Genomic DNA, 12,027 nt, shown 5'->3' with positions numbered 1-12,027 from the left:
TCCCGACCAGCGATCTTTGCTGCTCTGCTGCTTTAAAACCTCGGGGCTTGGTACTGAGGCTCAGAATTGGGGCAGAGGGAGAAACAGCAGCAAACGGAAGAGATGGAAAGGGATAAGGATTCCTGCCATCTCCTTTGCTGTTTGTTTACTGACACGGCACCGATTTAATCTATTAAATGGTGACCAGTAACTCAGCCCATGTCTTGATGCAGTGGGTGTCTGAGCAGTGTTTTGTGTGTGCCCACCGACCTGTCTCAGTCCGTCTTTTCAGAACAGCCACTCTTAGCAACAGGACAGCGGGAGGACATCTGTAATGTCAGCTGCCCAAATTTACAGGCTGGACTTGGCTGCAGGGACCTTCTCTTGTGCCTTGTGTTCCTGCTGTTTGTCTTTCCTGCTCTCTTCAGTGCTGTTCCCCACTCACTGGAGACTCTTAGGAAAATGTCCAACATGAGCAAAACCTACAAGCCCTTTGAATATGCAGAATGTTTAGAAGGCTGCTTTGCTGGGTGGTAGTTTGGCTGTGCTTGCTGCTGAATTTTGCATTGCTTTGAAATCTTTGTAACTTCCCTGCAATTTTCAAATGAGCTTCGATTTTTTTATTTTTTTTTTTTTTTACCTCAAGTTGCCCCCAAGCTTTGGTGAGGAATATTTGAAGAACCTGTACTGCAGCTTTATCACTGACACCACTATATCTTTAGAATGTGCCTGAACAAAATTCCAAATCTGAATTTCAGAGAGCTGAAGACCTCAGATCTGCAGCATTACTTTCAGGTGGGATGTATCTGTAAGGCATAGTTCAGTAATTTTTCCAATGGCTGAGGTGCAGTTATTAATTTTTAGAATTGCATTCAGACAGATAGGAAAATGAAGCTGGTTGTTACAGGGAGTAGTTTATGATCTCTTTCTATTGACTCTTTGCAGCATCAGAACCATGGGCCTCTGAGCAGACAGAAACCCTGAGGTGGGCCAAGGATTTTGACTGCACATTTAAATGAGGAAAAGAAAATATTTGGAAATAAGACCAGATGGTCTCTTGAATACCTACCCCTTCTCCTGTCCCTGTTCTGAGCAGTTTATTTTAATGCACTTTATCTTGATATTCATTCCTTCCTTCCTTCCTCTTTCTCCTTCCATAATTTTTTTCTGCATAAAACTTGCCGTTAACATGATGCAAGTTGCAATTTTGGATGTACACCGTGGTTCTGAGGATAGTTTGCCTTGCCTGTGCTCTCCCTGCTGTGCTGTGTGCATTTCCCAGGCTGTGTCAGTGCCACCTCAGGTTACCTTCATGCCAGGGTGGATCCTCCTGCTTCCAGAGCCAGCTCCCCTTGCACACAGCTATGAGATGCTCTTACCTGAGTCCTTGCTTGCTTTTTGACCTGATTGCAGGGAATTTGCTGTTGTGTGGTTTTTGCCCTCTTGCTTGGCCTAAATTCTGCTGCACATCCCCTCCAGCCATGGTACTTAATGCAAAGCTGACAGAAATGACTCAGCTGACAAGGACTCTTATTTGCTGACTTGATATCTGTGAGAGAAGCACAGCTCACCTCTAAATAGCTCTGGGCCAGTGATCAGACAAACTAAGTACATATAGGTGAGTAAGTCCTGAAATGGCTCCAGGGAGTTTTTGGTAGAAAAGGGTCAGCAGCTACACTAAAAAAGCAGAGAGTTTTCTGCCCTCTCTCTCTCTCCAAAGTGGAACTATAGCTCCAAGCACAATCACTGTACCAAGTCCAACTTTGACAGAGTTGAGATATTATATGGAGGATTGCTTTGGAGCTTAATGTTATGTTCTTTTTTAAAAAAAGCCTTATATGATAGAAAATCCTCTGTAACAAAGGAGTGAAGCACTTGAATGTAGGATTCTAAAACCTATTACCGTATTTCAGGAGTGAAATATTAGGGAATTTATTTGGAGAAATAACGTAGACTGGGAAGACATCTAAAAAATTTCTAGTTTTGGGGAAGGATTTAATTGAATACAGGCTGGAAATCCTCTGACTTCTTCATCAGAATGATGAGAGTTCCTTGAAGTACAAACAATGAACTATTGTTGGGTAAAAAGAAAAATGTTTCAACAGATAGGGGAGGAAACAACAGAGACACTTGTTCAGTAGAGCCCAGCATCCAGCAGATCGCTGAGGTAACACTGATGGCCAGATTGTTCATCAAAGATCTTGAAATCCAACACCTTTTTCTTAGCTGAGGCTGTTGAAAATCTGGCCCAGATTTTGATTTGAAGAGCTTTTCCCTGAGAGTTTTAAAAAAAATTCAGCACATTATATCCGTTTAAAAATAGAGGCAAAAGGAAAGGTAACAGACTACAAAAATGTTGTGATAAAGCTTAATCATTAATTTCCATCTGTTCTGGCTGATATGGCCTCTCCACAATTAAGGGAATTAGCTAATTATTGTATCACCAGTAATGCTGCAAAGCTTTGGAAGACTACATAGGCAGAAAGGAGAGTGCTCAGCCCAATGTTTTGTCATCCACAGTATCCAATAATACATCAGAATAAATCACTTAAACATCTGGTTTGACATTCTAGTTGCATTTAAGAAAATAGTGAGACTCCCACTGACAGAGAATGAAGACATCAAACAGAACCATGATCACTAAAGCTCTTGGAAAGAATGAAGTTTGTAGATGAAATGGATCTGTGTTCTTTAAATAGAAGTACAAAATTATACCATTTTCTGTAGCCTGACAACACATTTGCATCTGCTGTAGCAGGCAATTACTCCCATTTTCTTTAATGTAGCTGTTTATATATGTAAAGTTAAGTGCATCCATACTATTTGCAGGATATGGACCTCTAAGATTTGAAGGGATGGTAAGGTCTAAGGAACATGGCTTTCAGAATAGCAGTTGGAGAGCTTGACTTGAATGGTCTGGGAAAGGGATGTGTCTGAAATTGGAAATAAAAAGCAGACAAGGATAAGCAGTGAGGTAGTGAGCTGGGGCATGTTTTCTGTAAGATGCCAGAGAGATTGGTTTTCAGTTTCATCTTATTTGACATTATCTTTAATGGCATGGAAGAAAGAAAATAGCATACTTTGTGGATGGCATTTAAGTATGAAGGAATCACAAATAGCAGTGAGGAGAGAAATGCAGTGTGGGGCCAGCAGGGAAACCAGCAAGAGGCTGAGTTTGAGGAATAAGCCTGTGCTGAGATTTCTGGTGCGTGTGTTGCTGAAAAAGAGAGGATGCAAAATAGGAAGGGGCTCTGCTCCCAACCAGATGAATTATTTTAGCTTTTCTCATTCCTACTAAATGCTCAAACCAATGATGTGTATTACATTATTTTTAAGCAGCCTGTACACTTTTGGGCTCCCACTTCTAGTTCTGAAATCTGGAAATGACCCTGAGTGAATAGAAGGGGAATTCAGTAATAGCTGGAGTCCAGTGTAATACAATTGCTGAAACAGCTGAAGGTCACTTCAGAAAAAGCCAAACAAAATCAGCTGATTTGAGGACTCACTTCCTTTTTTCTCCTTCCCATCATGACTAGGTTGCCAATGAATTTTGGGTTTGCCAGGAGGGAGGACATTGGTTGAACATGCCAAGGCTTTTGTTTGCTCCCTATTTTTAAAGCATCCTGCCAACATGACTTAGGAACAGTTTAGTGCACGGATCCTTTTACCTCTAGGAGGTTGGCTTTAGGCCAGCTCAGATCAATGCTGTCTAAAAGTCATTACCATCTGATGCCTGCTAGGTGGGCTGTGTGAAATTACTTTCAACACAGTGGCAACTGACAGGAAAGCATGTAGTTTTCTTGGAATATGTTATGTTAGGATGACATTGATGCTATTGTTATACAAACAAGATTAATAACTAAAGCTACCAGCAAGCCCCAGGGCATATACCCATTGCATCTGTCAATTCTTGCCATTTGCTACTATTATGTCATAAGATTTGTATTCTAAGCAATGGTCACATTCAGTATTGTGGCTCCTGATGAAAGGGTCTGCAGTCTTACTGCTGCTATGGCTGGTTTTCTTTATGTCTAAAGCTTCAGGCAGAATTTGGAGGGTAAAACACAAATGTGTCCAATGTTAATACTGAATTAATGTATTGCTACAGATGAATCATTAACTTTTTATGAGGAGATGTGCTGTTTTACCTGTTTGGAGAAAAGGAAGTATCTGGAGTCAGAGCAAATTTGGTTTTGCTGGTTCAAGTTTAAAATTTAAGTACATATAAATACATAAAATATGTATGGGTTATAGAAAAATATAATATTGTACAGTCTGGTATCTTCTATCGAAATACCCGAGTATTGTAGAACTATGGGAACACTCCAGTTTGCAAGAGGAAAAGCTGGATTTCGAGAATATCCATTTACTTAAGTGATATTCTCATGTGAAAAAGAGGAATGAACATTGTTTGATGGTGTAGCAGGACCATTTTGCCCCTTATACAGTGTTAAAATATCCCTGCACTAGAAGGGAGATGTGTTTGATCTTCAGACTGTAATGCATGGTCTAATATTTATTTGACTTTTCCAAGATGCATTAATCTATAAAGGCTCTATCTAGATTAATCTGCATCTTGTTGAGCAAAAAATAATTACCCAGATCTTAACAAAATCCAACTTTCACAAAGGAGCTGCTTGAATATGGATTACTTTGTGCAGCCTAGGTGACAACTGTAGGCTATTTTCAGGTTTCTTTATCATCGTTCACACTGCTTTCTAAGTTTTCTGCCTTAGCAATTTTCTTTCCCATCCAAAGTTCCCATTTTAGTGTAACTTGTGTTCTTAAATCATCAGCATCTTGCAGAGACTACATAAAGTGCCTGTCTGCATCCCTTGCAGTGGATTTGCTCTTTCCTAAGCCACACTTTCCTTGTCTCCACCCACACCACCAAACTGCAGCAATTTGCCATGTTCACACAGAGGTCTCAAATCTGCAGCCACAGAGCAGAAGCAGAGCACGTCTGAATATGACAGCTGCCACCAGACACTGACTGACACAGGGCAGAGACAGGGAGTAACACTTGAGTGCACTGATTTGCCCAAGCTGCCTTTCCAAAAGGATGCCTGGTCCCCTCTGCCTCTTCCCTTGTGGCAGCCCTGGGGAGCATGTCTTCTTAAGGCTCAAAAGCCTGCTCAGGCTTGGAAACGGTGGTGCTTCGCAACCCAGACAAACATGCCCCACATTCAGCAATTCCTTCTGGCTATTCCTTTCATTAGGACTTCAATAGCATCTGAGTTTTCTTGTGGATGAATGATCCTGTCACTAGTAGTCAGAGACCCTCTGTACTTTTGTTATTATTAGAGGTCAGTTTTGTTTGGCACAGTGACAACAGTTTCTGAAAGTGTTCGTGAAGGAACACTCTTTTTTTTTTTTTTACTAATCTGTTCTACTAATGTAAACATAAATCCAGATTTAATCAGAGATGGCATTAATCTTCATGTTTGAATAAATGGAATGTTGTTTTATTTCACAGCTTTAAAAATAAAAATAAATTCCTATCCAATAAAGAAGTCACTGTTGCTAGAAGATGATGGAATGGGATGTCAGAAAGTAAGAAATTGAATAGTTGTGTAGCTTGTGCGAGGCCATAATCTATAAACCTCAATCGATTAAAGTGATATTGAAAATGGGAGCCCAGAAGGTGAACTCTAGCAAGCCCAGGCCCCTGATGTGAAAAAGAAAATGAGATGAAACTGCCTGTGAAAATCCTCTGTTGGTGCACTGCTTTTTTTTCTAATAAGTAACATGTGTTTGACTCATAAATGGACTTCAGTTTTGGAGGTTGTTTTACACCATGACTTTAATTTATGCATTCAAAACAAATCATGTGCAAAGCAGCAATCACTGATGCTAAGCATGTGTGGGTGATAAATGACACATGCACACTTCATCTTCTCTGCCTCTGCATCCAGTATCATGTGCCAAAATACCAAACCTGTCTGTCCAGATTAACATCAACTGCACCCCTCACAGTGGTGGTACCTGTGAGCTGTAGCGTGCTCTTCCCAAGCACGGCCCTGCTCCACAAATAACCCTGTGAATTCATTATGTAGTATGTGGCTACTGGTCATGTGGAAAGGGCATAATATCTGGCATGGAATATGTTATTTTCACCAACTGAGAAATGAAGCTGCTACTTGACCAGCATCTGACTAAAGCAGCTCAGTTCCACTTGGCTTCTCTGATCATGGGGAGAGATAATGGATTTGTACAGATCACTAACTCATTTCTGCAGTTTGAGTTTTTAAAGGTATCAAAACTAGAGGGATTGTTAGAATGTCTGGTGCATTTTCCCCCTTTATGATCTTATTTTCTTAAACCACGATCATCCTTTTGATTCTCCTCTTTTTATGCCATCTGGCTTTAGGGAAGACAGAGGTCCACTCTTCCTTGCACGGGCTATTGAGGTTGTCAGTAATTATGATTCAGTTGGCTGGAAGCTAATATGGTTATTTCTTTAGTTCATCCCCTCTGCAGGTTGCTAGCAATGGGACAGTTAGCTAACTTTGTCAGGAAATGCCTCTGCCAAACACAGCCTCGTGCTAACAACTAACACAGCTAAAACCCCTTTATTGCTTGCAATGGGCTGTTCCCTTGCAGGTAACCATTCTAAGAGTGCAACAAACCAGTGTGGAATTGGAATTCTTATTGGAAGTCATATTCCCCAAAAGAGCAAGGGGCACTCCTGTGCTGCCCATGCTCCTGAGATGTTGAGCAGGGATGCTGAGCGTTGCTTAGTGCCTTGCAGGATCAGGGTTATAAATGTTTGACTGCACCAGAGGATGTGCCTCTGATGGACTGACTGGTGATGCCCACGGGGTCTAAAGGACCAGGTACAGAGACAATTTCTTATGTCTCTTGACAAATGGGACCTTCTCTGCAGGTTTCAAGCCCATGAGCAAAAATGCAGAACTGTCTCCTGGTGCAGCAACAGGGTTATGTGAGCAAACACAGTTTGGGAAGCAACTTCTCAGCCTTGGGCCTAGAGCCCTGCCTCTGCACATCATCATGTCCTGCCATTCCATTCCTATTTGCTCATAAAAAAGGAGTGATAAAAAGTTAAATGAAAGAGAGGAAATGAAAACGGGAGAGTAAGCACAGCCTGAAGGATGAAAGGAGCAGAGTTCTTCGTTGTGAATATTTCAAATTAGTTTTGTGGCTCTTGGTACAAAATGGCATTTTTATGTGTCTTCTGTCTGGTAGTAAGAATGGGAAGAGGCTATAGTAATTCCTTCTTTCCTTTGGTCTGTCAAAGCCTAACCTCTTGGGTCTGGTTCCATTGATTTGATGATTCATTTATTATACAGTCTAAAGTTTTAACTCTCAGGGGAAAATGACCAAAAGATGAGGCTGTCTAGACCCAGAGCAAATTAAAGTGGGAATGAAAAACTTTTGAAATACAGATGTTTAAGCTTTAATGAAGAATCTGAAAGAAGATGTCATTCAGGACATTACAAAAAAGGGATCTTGGCCAGCATCAGCACACTGGAAGCCTTTTTACAGCACATATCATTAGTGAAGGCTCAGCACACCAGGTGTCAAAGACCATGTAAAAACTGTTTTGAGTCATAGGTAAGAATTTCCATTGACTTTAGTGCGTTGTGGAGAGTGTTCCTCTTGCAGAGTCTTAATCCTTTGTGTTATCCCAGATCACTGCTGTAGAAATGATTGCACCAGCCAACAACTGGGAGGTTTAGAGCTCCAAACAGCAGGCAGCAGGTGAGCTCTTATGAGCAAGATCTTATTTTCATGCAAATGACCTTAGTAAGTGAAGATGAGGAACTGAAGAAAAAAACCACCTTGAATAGGAGACATGAATGGAATTGTTTTTCAATTGAAATTTTCAGTGTATGCCTTTATGCCTCACATAAGACATTTATTGTGAGGTAATGAATTAAAATACATCACTATTGATAGTAATTCCTTATCAAAATAAATCCAACCTCTTAGATATCTATCAGGATGTTCCAAGTCCTTGCTGAGTGTGAGATTACTAGTTGGCTGGAGGGGAACTGAGGTTATGGGCCATGTGGTATTATCATCATCATCATTTTACTTTCACAAGCATCACAGTTTGTAGGATTTCATTAACTAAGTCATTAGCAGCAAGAGAATCAGTGTTAACCTGCTATGCTCAGGTAGTCTTCTGGGGTAATGGGCTCCTACCCCTGGGAATTGTGGTGGGAGACAACAGGATAGTGTGCCATTAGTTTCTTGAGGTATTCCCAGCCTGCTACTGAGGAGACTTAAGTGAAATGCTCCCTTTATGTACAATATAAAATCTGGACAACTGAGCCAGTGGCAGAAGTCTCATTGCCTTTGAAACATCAGAATTTCATTGTTGTATGTTAACTCCTTTCCTTTGTACCTTACTTGACAGTATTTACATACTGTCCTGCCAGACTGCAGGCCCTGTGGCCTCTGTGAGCAGTATCATAATGCAAAATGGTATTTACATGTAAACACTTCAATTTATTTTGTGTTATGAGCACGGGGAAATGCTGTGATGTCTTTGCATTTTCCACACCATGGTGCCTGATCTACTAAGAATGACAGTGTACTTCTGAACCCTTTTGATTAGGGTATGCATGTGTGCTTGCATATATTTGTCTTTTGGTATGTGTTTGCTGATGTGGTTATATCTTTTAATGACATAAATAGGCATATAAATATTCTAAAGATACTGTAAGGATATAAGTTAAAGTGACTTTTGAAGTGTTCACTGAAAATGTTTGCCAGAAATGTCATTTGCTTGCCTTACGTATGTTGTAATGCTTTTCCTGCTTAAAAAAGAGAAAAAATGGGCTAAATTTTGTGAAAGTAAATACATTTCTCCTCACCCCTAAGTGTACTGCTGTCAGCTGATATAATAGGTTTCTCACCAGAGTTGAGGCAGAGGAGTGTGCTGAGTCCTGAAGGGAGGCAGACAGCATAGCTATTTTGTTTTTAGATTTCAAATGGTTTTGAGGGCCTGCCATGAGATGAGAAGTCCTGGGCTGTGATGGTTGTTAAATTACAGTGTGTGTGTTTTGACAGCCCAGCAGAGCCCGGGCTGGGTAGGAACTCGTTACACCCCGATGCAGAATGCAGGGCTGGCTGCAGCTCCCAGCCAACGATGCTGTGCCAGGCACTTCCCAGAGCCCATCCCCAGGGTCTGTGCCATGCCCAGAGTCCATCACCAGGGTCTGTGCCATGCCAGGCATTTCCCAGAGCCCATCACCAGGGTCTGTACCATGCCCAGAGCCCATGACCAGGGTCTGTGCTGTGCCAGGCATTTCCCAGAGCCCATCACCAGGGTCTGTGCTGCGCCAGGCACTTCCCAGACCCCTTCCCCAGGGTCTGTACCATGCCCAGAGCCCATGACCAGGGTCTGTGCTGTGCCAGGCATTTCCCAGAGCCCATCAGCAGGGCCTGCTGGTGCAGCTCAGTTCCTGATGGGGGTCACAGCAGAGGCAGGGGAGCTGTGATTCAGTGAGTGCTCTGTTAGGGACCCAGAGCCAGCCAAGAGCAGCACATTAGCTCCACGACATACATTATGGTAGTGCCAGCAAAGTGGTCAGTGCCCAACTGGGGTGTGCTACAGCCTGCAGAGTGGCTGAGGGCTGCAGCACAGAACATATGGAGATTATTTCCTGAATTTATGCAGCACATGTTTTCCTATAAATTAAATTCAGAGAAAATGTGTATCATAATAGGGTGATGCTCGCAACAGCCTTCCCTGTTATGAATGACAATGACCTCTCTCGGCTCGCTGGCTGCCCAGTGAAATGGCTTCATGCAATTGGAAACAATAGTGTATGCAGTGTCAGGGCTGAAAGCCTGACCAAAAGGCTCTCTGACGAAAAGCAGGGCCTCATCCCCCTCCCTCCCCCTCCACTGCTTCTCTCTTTCTGCTTTTTAGAAACTGCCCAGTTTCCTTCTGGTGCCAAGTTGTCAAGAGTGTGGGCAGATGCCCCAGGGTCTGCTCTGTATTGGATGGGTGCTGCCCTTGCTGAGGGGCTGTGGGACAGCAAAGGCAGCTCTGGATGTGGCAGCAGCCCCACTTCGTGGGTGAGGGTGGTATGGGTTGCCAAAACAGCAGGACAGGGGTCTTTATCCAAAGTAACGAGCAAAGCAGCACATGTCCTTTCTGTGTCCTTGGACTGAGGATTCCCAGCCATTTTCTAGGTAAATATTTGATGTTCTGTTGCCTGGGGCTAGGGTAAAATCATCTTTGCCTTTTCCCTGGGTGTGCTGAAGCAACTGAAGGAAAAATACAGTAGAGACAGTCATTGTAACTACCTTCCTAAAGCATGAAAAAGAAGTTATGTTCCTTACAACTCTGTGTATGAAATCTTTAGCAGAGGAAATGTAGGAGAGCAAACTGGAAACTCATAATTAAAATACAATTGTGTCTGTGTATAGATATATGTATATAAAGCAGTGGGTACCAGACATCAAAACAATCTGGGGTTTGATTTGGGACAAATCACTGTGGAGTCAGTACAGACTAATAGAGTGTTCTCAGCTGTGGGTGAGGGACTTGCTTTTTCATTTGCAGCTGATTACAGGCTAATAGGATTTCAAAGATTTCTGGGAGGAAACAGTTCACATCTCATTGCATTTGAGGGAGGGGTTTTTTTTTGATGTTTCACTAATCATACTGATACCTTGCCTTAGAATACATTTTACTACTCTTCTGTTTAACTTCTTGAACTGAATCTTTCTCCTCAGTCCCTTGCTGCTGTCTAATTGGCAGTTTTCAAGTCATTTGGGATTTTTTGAAAGATCTTATCAGCCTTTTGTGTGATAGAAGAGAATGGATCATAGAGATTAAAAATTGTGTTGTGAATCTTTTTAGGTTTAGTCCTCTCTTTGTCTTTCACTAATACATGCATGATGTGTGGCTTGTACCTTTATGTTTTCTTAATGAAAATTAAGGATTTGAAAGCAACTCGTGGGAACGACCAATACAGCTGAATTTTATTGGTACAGACTACTTCTGTGACTGATCTTCTCTGTTTAGTGGCAGCAATAGCCCTGGATATTTTTCTTTAGCAGCTCACATGTTGGGAACACACACTTAGCCTGTAAATATGGATTCAGGAGAAAAATGAATACGGCAGTGTTCAAAGCAGTCAAAAGCTTAGAAATAATGTTCTGCTGTGACTTTTCCAAACTGACATCTTGATGCTGGGATTATAAATGAAACCATTGTTCCAGCAAAGACCACAACTAATAGAAAGCCTTTATTACCGGTCCATTGGCTAATTCTGCTTGTCTAACCCCTTTGGATGGACACAGTGTCAGAAAACATAGTCACAGAGGTTGCTTTGTGTGAGATTTGGCCTGCTGTGTGATTACATGGAGGCACAAAGATATCTCAATGACAAGTGTTCTTTGACTAAAATTTGTAAAGTAATTCTCTTTCCCTAGGCCTTGGTGAAGAGTGAACTGATTTTTAATCTACAGCTTCTGTGAGTGATATTTGCTTTGTGTCCTATCACCCTCTGATTCATTTTCCCCCCTTCCAAGCAGGTAAACCTCTGCTTAAAGAAATTGTATCTTCTGCTGAGCCTTGGTGTGGTTGACAGCTGTCATATACAAGGACTGTACTTGAGTATGTGTCTTTAGAGCTAGACAGTCTTAAAGGGCTTTAATCTTTTGTCTTTGCACATGCAGGGAATGCCTGGGAGCCAGAGACCCTTATTGTGGCTGGGATAGCAAGCAGAAGCGATGCACCACCATTGAGGACAGCTCCAACATGAGCCTCTGGATCCAAAACATTACTGAGTGCCCAGTAAGTGGAAGGAGTGGAAATATTTTATATATATGTGTGTATGTGTAGAAGGGAGAAGAGAAGGTGAGTGTGTGGAAGCCTGAAGAGGTCTGGCTGTTCTAATCTGACTCCAGCAGACCTGAGAGCAAATCTCAGGTCTTCACTGGAAAGAGATGGCCTTTTTTCCTGGCCCTGATCTCCAAAAGATGCATGTAGAAAAGAAGTGTCTCTTCTTGAATCAGTTGGAGTTGTCTCTCCAGCTCTGTTCCCAGCCACACACCCTTCTC

The 12,027-nt window shown here is 42.1% G+C and overlaps 1 protein-coding gene across 4 annotated transcripts in view; it reads left to right on the top strand.

The window, feature by feature from the left end:
• Window positions 1–12,027, top strand: part of SEMA5B (semaphorin 5B) — a 257,508-nt gene that overhangs the window by 208,223 nt on the left and 37,258 nt on the right. For all 4 annotated transcript variants that reach the window (XM_056496469.1, XM_056496470.1, XM_056496467.1 and 1 more), the window contains exon 14: window positions 11,644–11,761. In XM_056496469.1, the coding sequence (XP_056352444.1) occupies window positions 11,644–11,761 (118 nt within the window). The remainder of the gene's footprint in view (window positions 1–11,643; window positions 11,762–12,027) is intronic.

This window comes from Oenanthe melanoleuca, chromosome 7 (assembly GCF_029582105.1).
Source record: "Oenanthe melanoleuca isolate GR-GAL-2019-014 chromosome 7, OMel1.0, whole genome shotgun sequence".
NCBI lineage: Eukaryota > Metazoa > Chordata > Aves > Passeriformes > Muscicapidae > Oenanthe > Oenanthe melanoleuca.
Note: the sequence above shows the minus strand (reverse complement) of the source record. Positions and strands in the feature narration are given on the sequence as shown.